A 16,458-nucleotide genomic window follows, 5' to 3' on the forward strand; every position below is an offset into this window, starting at 1 on the left:
CACAGGATTTATCACTTCCCTTTCATCTTGCTTTAAGCAAGGAGCACAGGGGAGGACTTGCCACCCCCAAAGCTGGCTATGCAGAAGCTGCTTCCAGCCAGGTGTTAGCAGTTTGTCATGGGATGTGCTCCCCTGAATGCTCAGGGCATGTAAAAGCTATAGAGGAGCCTTGCCATTCTTTCTGTGCTAAAGCAAAGGGGTTTATTTGCCAGTGTTTTACACTTGGCAATAAAATTCTGTTTCAGAACTTTGAAATTTCTGCTAAAGAAAAAAAGAAATGAGGAATGAAAAATAAAGAAAAGAAAAAAGATGTTACCTCACTAAGACACTCTGAGCAGTGCTCTGGGTTTTACAGCCAGAGAATTGCTCTGAATGTCACTCCCACAGAACTCACAGGAAGCCTGTGGGAATGCGGAGCTAAAGGTGAAGGGCTCTGTGACCGTACTGCTGCAGAGAAGTGAACGAACAAGGCTGATAAATCATAATATTGTTTTTGAAATAACATCTCTTTGAGGAGGTACTGGAATTAAATCCAGGCTAGTCTGAGGAATTACAGCTCTCCAGGAATCAGTAGCATGCTTCAGCTCAAGACTAGCTTCTTCCACTTCCCTGCTGCTGTTTACAAGCCACAACACAGCATACCTGTCCTGATTGGTATCGCAGGAATCTCCAACCAGGTCATTGTCAATATCTGACTGCAAAAAGAAACAGAGAAACTTACATTATCAGCTGCTGAGAGCATCTATTAAAATGGCAGTATTAAACCAAACCACAAACAAATCAAATACAATTAAAATCAAAGCATGGAAACACATTTGTTTTACAAAATGGGTTTTTTTGTTTACATCATCCATCTAACCAAAAAGTCAGTTTTATTAAAGAAAAAAAAAAAAAACCAGACAGAGCAGTTCAAGCAAGATAAGTAGTTCAAGCAAGATTCCTCTACTACTGGAAATACGCATCCCTCATTTCTAACCAAGGTTGATTTCTTAAGCAGCTTTGAAAGTCTACCATGTTTCTCTAAAGTTTCCAGCATTTTTTGTTAGTCACAAGGGGCTTAATCAGAATTCAAAACATAAGAAAAGTCTTACTGACTTCTCACCTACGAGCAGTGAAAGTTTTGCTAAATAAGGACACCGGGATTTTGTCCTAATGAAAGAAATACCAAGTGTAGCTAAATCACACAACTTTGTGGAATCTGGCATTGGAGTCTGTGGGACTGGAGCGTGCCCACTTTTCAGAGCATGACAGTAGAAGATACTGGCAGGACAGAGGTGCAAACAACATCCCAAGCTATGGGAATATACCTGGTGGTTCCCCTTTCCCATGTCAGGAGAATTTGAAGCTCCATAAAACTTTCCTAAATACCTACTGTTAGAAGATAAACACTGTGGCTGCATGAGCTGTCTCATTCTCTTGCATCTTTTTGGACCTCAGCAGTCCCTCTCCCTAAATGAGGATATTTTTCCCTTCTGACTGCTAACCTGGTTTGGGTTGCTGATTGTGGGGCAGCTGTCACAAGCATCACCAACACCATCATTATCCTTGTCCTCCTGGTCTTGGTTGGGGATCTTCTGACAATTATCCAAAAGGTTCTTAATACCTAGCGAAAAGTGGATTGGATGTTAGTTAAAAACAATTCCCATATGTGTTATTGGACAACATAAACATCAAGAACAGTAAAGACACTATTCCATTTCAGCAACTACTTAATCTTGCAATGACATTATAAACCTGCACAGCAATCTTTCTTATGTGTGCATCCATTCATTTAATAGAAGTTAGAAACACCTTCCTAAAAAACAGCTTTCAACCCCATCATACACACTTCATTTATTACACATAATTCATTCTACCCTGTTCCTGTATCACAGCTTACAGGATGGGATGTTTCATCTTTGTTATTACATTTGAAGGGTTGTGATTTTTTTTGCTTCTTTCAAGCTCCCTACAACAATGAAAGTAATACATTACATAGCTCTTGGACATCTGGGACAGGCAGCAGCTGGGTACTCTGGGACATGTTTGCACCTTTAAGGTATTACTGAACGACCAACGACCTTAACTTATATATGAAACATGGGCTGGTTTATCTGTTACCGTGTTCAGTACTTCCAATGGAGGCTAAAAGATATATATTAATCTAAATGAAAAGGATTCCAAACACAGGTTCCATGAAGAAATACGTGTTACATTGCACTTAGCAGCTGGTGACAGGAAATCTCCTAACACACGGCACATTGTGCACAAGTTTCAAGAACATCAGAGAAGCTGGAAGTGAAGAATTACCAACCATCTCCATCCATGTCATCATCACAAGCATCTCCTTTCCCATCACCATCTGTGTCCCGCTGGTCATTATTCAGGACATTGCGGCAGTTGTCACAAGCATCTCCAAAGATATCTTGGTCACTGTTTCTCTGGTTAACATTGGGAGCCAAGACACAGTTATCCTGCAAGAGACACAGATCCAAATCAGACATGAAATGGGCCCCGAATCTTTAATTTCTACTTTAGTGGATTTTTATAACTCTTATATTTATTTCTACTTTCAGAAAAAGTTATTACCGTGAGCAGTTTGATATTTTATGTGAATATTAGCTCTGGATCAGATTTCACTGGCTTCCTCAAAGCTTTGCTTTGAACCACACCGTGGGAACCCTAAACATAAACACCCAGTATCATAAGGCTTTATTTATAACTTTGACTTCTGAGTCTCATTTTGGATGCGTCCATGGTGAGTAACCTGTTTTGGTGCCCTGCCTTCCTTACATGGTCCTTCTCAACAGCTGCAGTTCAGAGACCCTGACAGGGTTTGTAGATGCTCTCCGTGAAAGGCGGTTGCCCCCTTCTGGTACAGACTCAAACCAAAGCTGAAACACTTGGAAAAACAGGACTTTTTGATGCAAAAAGGTACAAGACTTTTTTGGTTTCTTTTTTTGTTGTTGTTGTTTTTTCTTTTTTTTTCTTTCTTTTTCTTTTATTTTGGTCAACCAAGCTGCTATTCACTCTCTAAGACCATCAGGAGACATATGGAGAAAACTTTACTTTAAAGTGGTGTAAACTTTCCTTTCCCATCTAGCACACCCATGACCTCATCCTCTTGTACACACGGAGGCAGAACAGAGTTTAGCAACAATATGGAAGTTACTTGATTGCAAAGGTGCTGAGCCTGCATATAGATTTACAGTTGAAGGAGGATTTACCATCTTCCCTTATAGAACATTAATAAAACCAGTTGTTTCAAGCTACCAGAATTTAGGGTTGGCCTCTGTGGCAAAACAGCCTGAGACAGACCTTCTGTGATTGCTAGTCTGCCCTAGCTCCACATTGACTTTTGTAGTCTGGGTAAAGTGTTCTTGTTGTCTTCCTTGGAAGTGTATTAAGCAATACCACAGAAGGATCTTAATGTGGAACAACAGTGAGCATGTGAGTATATGGGGTGAAAACAAAAGAGCTTTTACAGTCTGAATTTACTCTCTGATACATTCTGCAGTAGTGTACCCACATGGAAACCTCCTTCACTTTGAGAACATGATTCATAGCTTTTTCCAAGTTATTGGCAAGACACTCATTAATTTATGTGGGTTTTGGATCCCTCATGGAATGTGATGTCAGGTCAACCTGCTCTTTAAAAAGAAAGACACTAATGCAAGTCATGTTCCTGAAGGCCATGCTATGGGAGAGGATGACAGAAGTTCTGTATACAAAAAGCTCTAGAATTCAATGCTAAAGTATAATAATGGAGCATACACTGGTGGGATTTAAGACTGGGTGAGACAGACTGGGTTTTTTAAGTCCTATAATAGCAAGCATTATATAAAAGAAAATGACAGGATTTAGAGAGCTGCTGACAGTGATGGGTATGGGATAAACTCTGGCAAATAGTAGTGAGCCAGATTTCAAAATCACTGCCAACTGCAGTAACGTGAAATCCTTCTGTTTGCACAGACCCCTGCACCCTGATCTATACACAGCACCTGCTCATTGGGAATGCCATCTCCATCTGCATCGTCGTCACAGGCATCTCCAATCCCATCACCATCGGCATCTTCTTGTCCAGAGTTTGGGACAAATCTGCAATTGTCCTAGACAGAAAATGAGACATGACTGGTGTTCTATGGGTAAACTGGATGCCTCCATAATTTGAATAACTTTTTCTATTATTGTTTTAATTAATCAATTAATCAAATGATATACAATTTATCCAGAGGAATTCAGTAACTTGAAAAAAGATTAATACATCTAGTCATGTTTCTTCCACTCTTCCTCTTTACCCCTTCATGCTCTGAATTATTATAGGATTAAGAAAAGAATTTCTTACCTTTCTGCAGTTTTCAGCAGAGCATGAGAGTTCTTCATTAGGGTAGCCGTCAATGTCAACATCTTTTCCGCAAATATAACCGTCACCAGCCCAGCCAATGCCACACTACCAATAAAACACCATGGTAGTACTACCAAAAGGTTAATGAGTCACTGTAGCAATATTCAAGAGGGAAAGCCCACATCAATCTTGAAAACACTGACATAAAGAAGGCATGGACAGACACTGAAGTACAATGAGGTACACTTCAGCATCTCTCAATCTGAAAAGAAAATCTTTGTTTCAAGCTCTCTGTATCTAGGCACAGCTAGAAAGAGCTAAAACTTGATGTTAAATGGAATGTGTGCCTGCAACACCTAATGATTTCAGTGGGTGCTCTAGATTTCTTTTAGACACTGGTCAGGAATCAATTTTGGTTCCTTGCCTGCAGGTGGAGAAAAAGAAAAGAGGGGACGGAGGCAGAATATGCACCTAGCATCTCAGCAAGGGGCCCATGTTTAGATGACATGACTGTGTTTTGTTCAGTATCTCAAGAATACATCTGCAACTAGAGGATGTTTTAAGAGAAAACTGCACTGACAGTTACTAAGTTTGTATCAGCAAAGCAAGTGCATCCGCACACAAATTTCTCCTAGCCAACTGGCATTGTTTCAAACTAATGCCTAATTTGTGTTGTAACTGAAGATACATGCATAGAACTGCATGTCAAACTCTGGCCTCCCCTTAAAATGAGGACTTGCCTAACACAAGTATCTAGCCATCTTCCCACTACATGGACTTAAAATGTCCTAGATTATTCTTCTTTGAAATAGATGTACTTACAAATGAGACCAAAGCAAGTGCCAGCAAAAGCACGCACTGTATCCAAATTTAGGACACAGGATTAGTTTCTTGCTTCCCCTTGCAAGCTGGAAAAACTAAGTAATATACTTCAGTTAGACTCTTAAAATGAAACGTCGTATGCCACATGGTGTTCCTCTGCTCCCAGGACTGGAAAGCACAGTACAGACTACCTGCGCCTAGAATCTGTGGTCTCACTTGGAAAAAAAACATCTCTATCAGCAGGCAAATACAGGCATGTTGGGTATGCAGGGAGGATCCCTACTCACAGCTATGTAGCTGAGCACCAGGAGAGGAATTTGTCCTTGTGATGTCTTCTGTAGAGTGGCACTTGACAGTCCTTTCTGAAGAGACTACAGAAAGTCTATAAAAGCCATTCCCAAAAGATCTAATCACACACACAGAATAAATATGGTATACGAGTATGGCTGCCTTATAGACATGCTGCAAGAAGAAAACAATTGCAAAATAGACTCAGCTCAGTTATTTTTGTAGCTGGTCTAGGCCAGTGTGCCACAATCTGGTTAAAACACCCAACTGTATAAAACAACCACAAAGACCTTCTCAGTTCCAGCCTAAAAAAGGCTATTTTTCACTGTACAAATGCATGAATTTATGAACTCACAATACAGGTCACCTCTCCTCTCCTCTCCTCAATACAACGGGCATGGACACTGCACGGATTGAGGGCTCGATTTCTGCAGCTCCTTTCAGCCTGGCATCCCCTGGCTTGGTCTCCTGTATATCCTGGTTTGCATTGGCCGCAATGGTAAGATCCCTGTAAGAACAAAAAGTCACTAGCCAGCCTTTTAACAGGACTTCTTTTTCTTTTAAAGAAAGCATGTGAGCAAGATTCATGTCACACTGCTTATGCTGGGCATGGTTTTCATCCATTGAGGCCTCTTGCACTGTGAACAAACTTTATTTTCTACATGAAATTCAGGTTTGACTCCCACAGTGCATGCTGAAAAAACACAGTCAACTGTCACCTGTTTAGACCAGTCTTCTGTTAAGCCAGAGAAAAGTTATGTAGCAGCAAAGCTTCTTCACAATGCCTTGTCCTTGCCAGCATCACTCTGAGCTGCTTGCAGGTGGCCAAAACTTTGTGTAAAATTCTAAGCAGCACCTGCTTAATCTGATTGGATGCTTTTATTTCAGTATAAGGCAAACCCATAAGTTTATATAAACTCAACTGGGCACAACTTTTAAACAAAGAGAGCAAGAAAGTTCATCATGTCTTTGCCCCATTTTATTTTTTTTAACTTAAATGTTTTTAAGCCAATTTGAGCTAGATCTTGTTCTTCAGAAAAGAACTCAGCAGTTGAAGACAGTCATCCTCATTTACACTGCAATAAGAACATCCATGTAACCTTTTGCAGTGGTTTACCTAGACGCATACATATATATTTTATATTTGTGCCACTCTCTTGTGTAAACAAACCCAAAGGAGCTAAGCCAAGGAATCTCAGTGTGTGCTGGGACAATCACTGTATGAGATATAAATGGATAAATGCTGATAAAAAGGGGTCATCTTAAGGCATCTAATGTAGCTTTTTTGTCTATCTCACACCCTTGTAGATTTGCAACCTATGACATAAAAGTTAATTGAAAACAATCTTTTTTCCTTATAGAGATTAATTATTTTTGACATGTCAAGGAACAGAAACGGGCAGATGTCAAACCTGTGTATCCATCCCTTTATGAAACTGAGGTGCTTCACGCAACTTCACTCTTCCCATACAAAGCCTGTTGGAGGAACTGTCTATCCACCATGATAGAGAGATACATTTACTACCCAACTGGGCATTATTTTAGTCTGTTCCTAGCTTCATTCCTGTCATGGTTTAACCCCATCTGGCAACTAGGCACCACACAGCCGCTCGCTCACTCCCCCCTGGTGGGATGGGGGAGAAAATCAGAGGAGTAAAAGTGAGAAAATTCATGGTTTGAGATCAGAACAGTTTAATAATTGAAATAAAATAACAATAATAATTTTAAAAAAAGAATATACAAAGCAAGTGATGCACAATGCAATTGCTCACCACCTGCTGACTGATGCCCAGCCAGTTCCTGAGCAGCAGCCCCCCAGCCAGCTTTCCCCTTGTTTATATACTGAGTATGATGTCATATAGTATGGAATATCCCTTTGGCCAGTTTGGGCCAGCTGTCTCAGCTGTGTCCCCTCCCAACTTCTTGTGCATCTCCAGCCTTCTCAGTCAGTAGAGCATAAGAAGCTGAAAAGTCCTTGACTAGTGTCAGCACTACTTAGCAACAACAGTGTGTTATCTAGATTATTCTCATACGAAATCCAAAACACAGCACTATGGCAGCTACCAGGAAAAAAATTAACTCTATCCCAGCTGAAAACAGGACAATTCCAAATTTTAACTCTGTGCGGTCTGCATACTTTCAGGCTGAAGATCAAGATATACATACAACTGAAGAGTAAAATAAGCACTGGGCCATGCAAATGGTATGGCCTATGTAAAACATACCAGCCCGTGCACCTTCTCCTAATGGGTACCAGGGTAGTATCTTCTGGAGTCTGCTAAGTTTGCTCAGTATATTCTGTCCTATATCAAGCCCTGGTATGCATTAAAATAGCCTGTAAGGCAGCACTTCCAGACCACACTGTTTCTAAAGGGAGACAGGAGTAAAAAACCCACACTACTCTGTTTTGACAGGTGGCAGGCCACTTCTTGCCCTCTGTAAACAGGGCCTGACGGCCTCCTGAAGAGGACTGGTCATGTCTAGTCATGCAGTAAGATACAAAATGTGACAGAAATGTTCTAGAATTAAAAAAAATAAAATAAAAAAAAGAAACTAATTGAACAGTGAATGCAGTCCTAGAAAAAGAAGGTTATTCACAAGAAAAGCACACCACTTTGAACACTACTGGTAGCCTCAATGATACCTAGCTGCAAAAGGACCACCTTTACACCTGCAGAATATTTTCAACCCTTCTCTTGTTATGGAGAAAGCCCACTCTGTGCTGCCAGCTGTAGCAGAACAGTATTTGCCAGTGGCCAGTACACACAGGACAACCAGGTGATCGGGCCCAGTCAGCATGGCCCTATGAAAGGCAGGTCCTGCTTGACCAACCTCATCTCCTTCTATGACAAGGAGACCTGCTTAGTGGATGAGGGAAAGGCTGTGGATGTTGTTTACCTGGGCTTTGGTAAAGCCTTTTATCAAGAGAAAAACCATTTGCCACAGCATTCTCCTGGAGAAACGGGCTGCTCACAGCTTGGACAGGTGTCCTGTTCACTGAGTCAAGAACTGGCTGGATGGCTGGGCCCAAAGAGTTGTGGTGAATGGATTTAAATGCAGTTGGTGACCAGACACAAGTGGTGTTCCCCAGGGCTCAGTATTAGGGCTAGTTCTGTTTAATATCTTTATCAGTGATGTGTACAAGGGGATCGAGTGCGCCCTCAGTAAGTTTGCAGACAACACCATGTTGGGCGGGAGTGTTGATCTGCTGGAGGGTAGGAAGGCTCTACAGAGGATCTGGGCAGGCTGGATCGATGGGCCAAGGCCAACTGTATGAGGACCAACAAAGCCAAGTGCCAGGTCCTGCACCTGGGTCACAACAACCCCATGCAACACTATGGGCTTGGGGCAGAGTGGCTGGAAAGCTGCCCGGCAGAAAAGGACCTGGGGGTGTTGGCTGACAGCCGGCTGAATATAAGCCAGCAGTGTGCCCAGGTGGCCAAGAAGGCCAACAGCATCCTGGCTTGTATCAGGAATAGTGTGGCCAGCAGGAGCAGGGAAGTGATTGTCCCCCTGTACTCAGCACTGGTGAGGCCGCAATTCTAATACCATGTTCAGTTTTGGGCCCCTCAATACAAGAAAGACATTGAGGTGCTGGAGTGCATCCAGAGAAGGGCAACGAAGCTGGTGAAGGGTCTGGAGCACAAGTCCTATGAGGAGTGGCTAAGGGAACTGGGGTTGTTTAGCCTGGAGAAAAGGAGGCTGATGGGAGACCTTATTGCTCTCTACAACTGCCTGAAAGGAGGTTGTAGTGAGGTGGGTGTTGGCCTCTTCTCCCAAGCAATAAGACGAGAGGAAACTGCCCCAAGCTGCGTCAGGGGAGGTTTAGATTAGGTATTAGGAAAAATTTCTTCACTGTCAGGGTCATCAACCATTGGAATAGGCTGCCCAGGGAAGTGGTTGAGTCACCTTCCCTGGGGCTATTTAAAAGGTGTGTAGACATAGCACTTAGGGACATGGTTTAGTGGCGGACTTGGCAGTGTTAGGTTTGTGGTTGGACTCGATGATCTTAAGGGTCTTTTCCAACCTAAATGATTCTGTGATTCTAAGTGAAAGGTCCAACTTGCTTCATAGCATTAAAATGGTTGTACACCCCTTCTATTGGACCCTAACATCTTTCAAACTATTTCTACTTCTGCTATGCTTGCTCTCCTGGATTTAGTATCTATGGGTATTAAGTGTTGTACCAGTTGCAGCTCTCTTTCTCTCTACTTATTTAGAGGGATATCTGGTTCTGTATAAATACCCTAACAAAGTGAAGACATTACTCGTACAAAAAGAGCACCCAGGGGAACAGCTTGCTGCAGCAGTTCCCAGGTGGGAAGAGATGAGGGGAAGCAAAGGTTTAATCTTTCAAAGGAGGATCCTTGCAATAACATACTCATAAACACACACAACTGGATGGTGTGGAGAGAAGAGTTCCTGCTGTTCCTCAGGGAAAGTGATAAGGATACAGCTCAAATGGACATGTTAATGACAAATCAAGTATTGATTTTTTTATTATTAGCCCGGAAAAGAGGAAATGATTCTTTGGTTTAGATGAAGCCAACAAACGAATTGTGTTATTCAGCTCTTCAATCAGACCCATAAATCCAATCCTAGCCTCATGGAATTTTAAAACAATACTTTTTTTAAAGCCACAAATGAAAAGGTACTTACCAAAGTGTTTATGCAATGGGAATTTGGAACGCAGAGTCCAACTCCACCATTCTGACATTCATCAATATCTAAGCAGACCTAGCAATAAAACAAATCAACATGTAATAAAAACTATGTCAATCAGAGATCCAAGTCTGAAGAAAAGCCACCAAAGTTTAAGTCTAGAAAAAAGTCATAGCCTCTCCCAAAACTGGCAAGAACTACGTTCCCCTTGTATGGCACTACAGACGCATTCCAAAAATGACAGTAAAATAGGCCTTTTCTATCATACTTTTCCTAGTTCAAAGCCAGTTTACAGAAATCAACAGAGTCCCCTTTAAAATTGATCAGAGATATCTATGAAGATAATGACATTTTGTCTTGTCTCCATACAGGTCCGGAGTATTAGACTGTTAATACTCCCATTAAAGCCAAGCAAACACAACTCAGATCTTCTAATTGAAACACTCTGAGCTCTGCCTAACTGCACAAGGCAATTACGGAATGACTGAAGTATAAATAAAATGCGACACAGATGCATTGATATAAACCAGCACCTTGCAACGGCAGTTGCCACAGGGATGCTGCTGCTCACCTGCTTATTGTTCTTGGCGTAGCTGAGTCCTATCCCTTGCACAGTTTGTCCTGTATATCCTGGGGGACAGGTCTCGCATCGGAAACCTGGAGCAGTGTTCACACATCGCACTCCAGGGAAGCAAGGGTTGTAACGACACTGCAAAGAAAAAAATGAACCGAGCACACATTCGTGCTTCTGTAACATCCAGACTCTGACTATGTGCACAGACCTCTCAGTCAAAGGTAATGTCTGCATGTCTTCTGTTCAGAGCTGGCTTGCAGAGGAAACAGTCTCTGCAGGTATTTCTGACCCCCATAGGTCTTCAGCTATCTCTGTAATTTAAGTAACATTTGCAGTCTTCCATTATAGTTGATACCCTAAGCTCTGATCCCCAGTCCTTCCTTTTTTGGGGCAGGTTCAGCTCCCCCAGAGGCTGACAGCCCCCTGGAAGGCTCCAGACCGCAATATCAGGAAAGCTGCGTAATGCCAACCCACCAAATGGTCTTGCAGTTGTGTTTTGTACACACAGAAGTGGCAGCGACATTTTCCCTCATTTGTATTTGGGCAAATACCATAGCCAGAAGTAACCCAAACATGAGCCAGATGAGCAGGGATGTGTCAGTGGCACCCACACATTTCTAGACCAGAGGCCCACAAACAACCCTTAGCACTTCTCCCAAAATACCACATGCCCACAGCACCATCTGTGGTCTGAAGACACCATTCACTTCATTGCCTCATGCAGTTTTACAGAACAGCTGTGACCCATTTCACTGGCCTTGTTGGTGCCAGTTGGGGAACCACATTCTGCAGTGCTGCCTCTCCAATATCAACACTAGCTGATAGGTAATATTTGTAAAAATACCAAAAACATCAACATGCCATCATGCTGCATATAGCTCAAAGACAACAATAAATAAGAAACATGAGAAAGAACTATGAAAGAGTTTTAAAAATATGCCCTTTTTCCTCCCTCCATCACTAACAGAAAAACATCCACAAGATGGAGGGAGAACAAGCCAGAAGATGTCCGCCTGCAACAAACATATAACTTGTAACCAAAGACCCACAAGGGAACAAGAAAAGGTATGTTTAATATCAAAGCATGTTTGACGGAAAGATTTGTTAGAAGTAGGCCCATAACTAGCATAAGGAGACTGTAAAACCTAGAACATTTTGTGCTCCTTATTTGCTGTGGATTTTTTATTGCAGGCAGCAGAGGGCACTCAAATTACACCATACACAGAGCAGAGCTGCAGCTCCCAAGATACAGGGCATCAGGATATGAAAGTAATGTCTTCAAACTTGTAACGAATAAGGGAGCATATTGCAGAGATGCTAACAGCCTCAGAAAAAATGACGGCAGCTCTTAGTGAGGAAGCGTCTAGATTTGTCTTTATCAGAATTTGTACATGAACTTCTTTTTAAATGCCAGTTATTAGGAAGTACAGAAATAGCTTATTCAGTAGAAAGGTGCTCTCCCAGAAGAGAGTCCTAAAGAGCTTTAAAAAAAAAAAAAAACAAACACTTTCCTTCTTAGTCTCAGCTAACTCAGGAAAACAAATAATATGACACATTCCCTCTTGTTAGACAATGAAAAGCTATTGCCATTTATTATCTCTTTTTTCCCCCTGCGCAACTACAAGTTAAAATCCATCTGTTAAAGGAGATATTTACCTGTGAACAAAACCGCACCAGACTAGGTGGCATTTCAGCAGCAGTGTCCACATAAAGACCTCATATAAGCAAGACCGTATCTTTATGACACCATTTTGGCAAAATTTCCTTGCTATTTCTAATGTGAGATCAGGTCTGCCATGTGGAGTGGTGGCAGGAACACGACGGCACATCAATCTCCAGTGGCAGAACCTCACTGTTCACAGAAAACCATGTCAATTTTGGGCCACTACAGACCAGTCTCGGTTTGTTTTCCCACCACTGCTGTCATGGGTAGAGTCACTCCAAACCTGAAAATGGCAGGAGGAGATTATTGCCATGCTCTGCCTCAGTCTGGGTATGGCTCAGGAGGTGGAATCCATCCGTACCAGTGGGCTCTCCCTTAGGCTGGCTTGAGTCTCTCACCATGGTTGTCTGTGGCATGAAACTCGCACCACAGCTGTCTTAGGTTCACCTCTTGCATTAACATTTCAGAGCTTCACCTCCGTTTTTTGCGCCTTCTGTTACAGCAGACACAGTCCGTGGCATGTGAGGCAAAACAAAAGACATTGCCTACAACTCAGGAAACTGCCACACACAACCCACTTTCTCTCCCCAGTGTTTTTCACGGATGGATGTAAGTTGGGCACATCGCATCCTCCCTGCTGATGGCCTACAGGAGGGAGTAAACCAAAAGCACAGTCAAAGCAAATCGCCTGTTGGCTATGAAGGAGAAAAAAGGAACTGCTTTTGCTGTTTTACATCATTAGGCAGGTACATTGGTAGTACTGTGTTATCCACAGGCACAGCTAATGACCTAATTCTCCTGGTTCCATGGTCTACTACATCCAGGTGCTTTTCCACAAAAATCACTAAAGAGTAATGGCAAAAATCATCACTGTAAGTGGTTTTGTTGTTTGTGTTCTAAGTAAGTGTCACATTCCAATTAACACAGGTTTTATTTCATCATTTAAGGTATTGTAAATTTATTAACTCTGTCCTCAATACAAGCAAGCTCTGAATTTCTAACATGTAGCACAAGAAAAAAAATAGATTTGTCAACATTATCAGCTTTCAACACAACCATAAAGAAGCAAAAGGAACAGTAACAGTGAATGTTTGTTTTCTTTCATAGACTTTTAAGGTAAGGCTGAAAACATGGCTCCAGTTTGGGTTGAAGAGAAGACTTTGGTCTCCAAGGCTGGTTCAGGAGCACTACAATTTAAAGAAACAAAGCCCATATTGGCAAGAAGTGCTTCTGCAGTTCTGCCTATAACAGAAGCTACTGCATCTTCTTGTGGAATAGAAACAACTATGTCAAAAGCTTATTTTGGTTGTTTTTTGTTTTTTTTCCAAACATTAAACGCCTTTAAATGACTTTTCAGCTCACCAGGGTATTTCAAGTTTTCACACATATAAACTCCACAAAGTTGCAGCAACAGCAAAACTGGGAGGTAGAATCAAATCAGAATGAATTAATACTCACTGTGCAAGCAGTCAGCAAATGCTGAAGACAGCAAGCATCAGCAACCCATTGATATATATGAAACAGTTGCTTATTAGCTTTTTTTTGCCTTTTTTTTTTTAAATTCAGTGAAAGTCACTATTTTACCTCATCGATATCTGAGCAGGTAACTCCATTTCCTGTGAGCCCTTCAGGGCAGGGGCCACATTGAAATCCCTCTGCTGTCTCCACACACCTGACTCCCCTGAAGCAGGAATTAACTTCGCATTTGGGTTTACTGCGCCTAGGAAGCTGAGTTGGAAAATTCACAGTTCCCAAACCTTTAATGCAGAAAGAACAAGAGTTTCAGCAACTGAAAGAAACATCCATCATGGCTTTCAGCTGGCAAGCACTCTGAAGAGATCCCCAAGATGCTGTGCAGCAGGGACTTCGTGTTTCTGCACTGCGCTGCTACCAGCTGTGCTGTCGCTGAAGAGACTTCATGCTGGGAATGGCCCAGCAGCTTGCTGTGTCCCCAGACAGGGGAAATTAAGGCTATTTTGTTAGGTCCATGTGCTTCTCCTGGCTACACATGGGAGCCCTCCTGCTAGGTTAGTCCCAGCACAGATCTGCTGCTGGCCAGGGGAGGAAACTCTGAAAGCCACTGACCTCAGATGGCCCAAGGGACTCAAGTGTGATGGTACAAGGCATTTCTCTGGCTAAATCAGCAACACTGCCACTTCATAAGAAAAAGAGTGCCATGGTTTCACAAGAGCATATCTGACAGTCTACAAATAAGAGGAATAAAGAAGCAGCAGCTGGCAGCCCACAAACATGCAGCAGGACATGCAAGTACACTGGCTCAGGTGCACAGAGACCAGCCCTGGGCAAAAGCAAGGTTTTCTCAGACTCTGGCAGGTGCTGAACCTTGGTACTGATGCATGCAGGATTTAAAGACTTGTTCTTTGGCACTTACATATAAAGGTTAACATGGCTGGAGCTCAACTTGAACTTTCATGAGGCTGACAGACTGGGAGAAGAAATCAACTAGAAGGCCTGATCAGTTTAAGGCCTTTCACCCCACCCAGTGAAGGTGTATTTTGTTTTTTCTATTGAGCACGTGTGTCCTGATTGTCATTTGTGTAGGGGGGCCATGCAGTGGCATTTGGGAAAGCATTTATTTCTTCCATTTAGTGAAAAGATGGAGACCACCTTTTGGGTCTTACCGCTGTTAACCGGTGACTGCCTACTCAGAATCAGATGGCTTTCAGGTCGACTGCATAAGATCTTCCTCAGATTGACAATACCAGCTAGAGCAGAACATGATTCCTCCCTTGTCGTTCTACTAAGATTGTTCATGAGATACCTGACAGGCAATGTCCCCCTCCCCAGGAACATGAGGCACAGCTTTGTGGCAGTGTGAGAGCTGACAGCACAGGGTGAGTGATACTGCTTGGTTTAGTGGGGTTTTATCCCCCAGTAGGGATTGTCAGGTCTATGGAAACTGAAAGCTTTTTCTCTAATAAAATCTATTTTAAATTTGTGTCCAATACATCTAGAATTTTGGACACAGTATTTTTTAAAAAGTGCTTCTTAGAAACCACATAAAGCTGACGCAATCAATACTAGTTTTAAAACAACTGTATGTCTCATCTGGTTGCCTTTTACAGGCAATAACAGGAATACTTACCACATGCTTGGCACTCAGCTATGGTATTTCTCAGAAAAGTTGTTTCTTTGACCTTGAGGATATAGAAAATAAACATTATTTGGATACAGGCAGCTCCAGTTTGCACCTGGCTGCCAGAAGAACCATTACCATTTTTCCCCAAGATGCCACTCAAACCATGCAACACAGGTATCAACATCTTGAAATGAGATGCTCTTTGTACTCCATAAAATTAAGAACAGTGATAATGGTTGTACTTCAGTACAGAATGCAATGGTTAACTAAAGGCATGCCCCACCAGCAATTCCAGCTCTGACACCTACCAGCAAGTGGAACAAATGCAATTTCAGTTCTGTGCAACAAACCTACCTCTATCTAACAGTGGGGTAGGATGGCTACTTTAGTTCCTCTCCACTTAAGACACTAGATTTTCTGGATCTGAATAAGCAAGTCCCCTACATTCCCATATTCAGTGATCCTCCACAGCGAGCACAGGGTACCAAGACCTATATGGTTATTTCTTCTCCACTGTGTCATGCCTCTGAGGCAATGAATTCTACACAGGAGTTTATTGCTTATGTGAATTCTGCCCCAACTCTATCAAAAGAGGCAAGCTTGGGATATTTCACACTGAAGCCTTCATACAGTACCTGTTGTCTGAGAAGGTCTTTCACATCTCCCAGTATTTGGTTCATCTGCATCATCTGACCCATCAGCTGCCTATTAAAATCACCTGCAGGGAAACAGTAATGAAAAAGAATGCACAATGCACATAACTCTCCTTCATTTGCCATGATAATTTGTGAGATATAAGATGGAAACACTGTGAAAAGCCAAGGAGGGCAGACGCTACTGTTACTTAAGCCCTGCAGGACTCCTTACAGCAAACACAGTATCTAGCTCCAAATTTTATAAAGTGATTTGCATGAACTCAAGGCTTTTCTGGACTGAACTCCACTGTATACCACAGAAACAGGCAAAGCAGAAACCTATTCACAGAGAGAAAAGCAGTCTGTGATTTTTCTACCATTATTTCAGTG

At 42.2% G+C, this 16,458-nt stretch overlaps 1 protein-coding gene across 2 annotated transcripts in view; it reads right to left on the reverse strand.

Moving 5' to 3' along the window:
- THBS4 (thrombospondin 4) overlaps window positions 1-16,458 on the reverse strand; it is a 39,618-nt gene that overhangs the window by 8,371 nt on the left and 14,789 nt on the right. For both annotated transcript variants that reach the window (XM_075727201.1, XM_075727202.1), the window contains exons 5-15: window positions 16,069-16,151; window positions 15,440-15,491; window positions 13,918-14,090; window positions 10,668-10,805; window positions 10,094-10,171; window positions 5,790-5,942; window positions 4,325-4,429; window positions 3,981-4,088; window positions 2,294-2,453; window positions 1,485-1,603; window positions 643-695 (exon numbers count right to left, since the gene is read on the reverse strand). In XM_075727201.1, coding sequence (XP_075583316.1) covers window positions 643-695; window positions 1,485-1,603; window positions 2,294-2,453; window positions 3,981-4,088; window positions 4,325-4,429; window positions 5,790-5,942; window positions 10,094-10,171; window positions 10,668-10,805; window positions 13,918-14,090; window positions 15,440-15,491; window positions 16,069-16,151 — 1,222 coding nt within the window. The remainder of the gene's footprint in view (window positions 1-642; window positions 696-1,484; window positions 1,604-2,293; window positions 2,454-3,980; window positions 4,089-4,324; window positions 4,430-5,789; window positions 5,943-10,093; window positions 10,172-10,667; window positions 10,806-13,917; window positions 14,091-15,439; window positions 15,492-16,068; window positions 16,152-16,458) is intronic.

The sequence above is a fragment of the Pelecanus crispus genome, chromosome Z (assembly GCF_030463565.1).
Source record: "Pelecanus crispus isolate bPelCri1 chromosome Z, bPelCri1.pri, whole genome shotgun sequence".
NCBI classification, from domain to species: domain Eukaryota; kingdom Metazoa; phylum Chordata; class Aves; order Pelecaniformes; family Pelecanidae; genus Pelecanus; species Pelecanus crispus.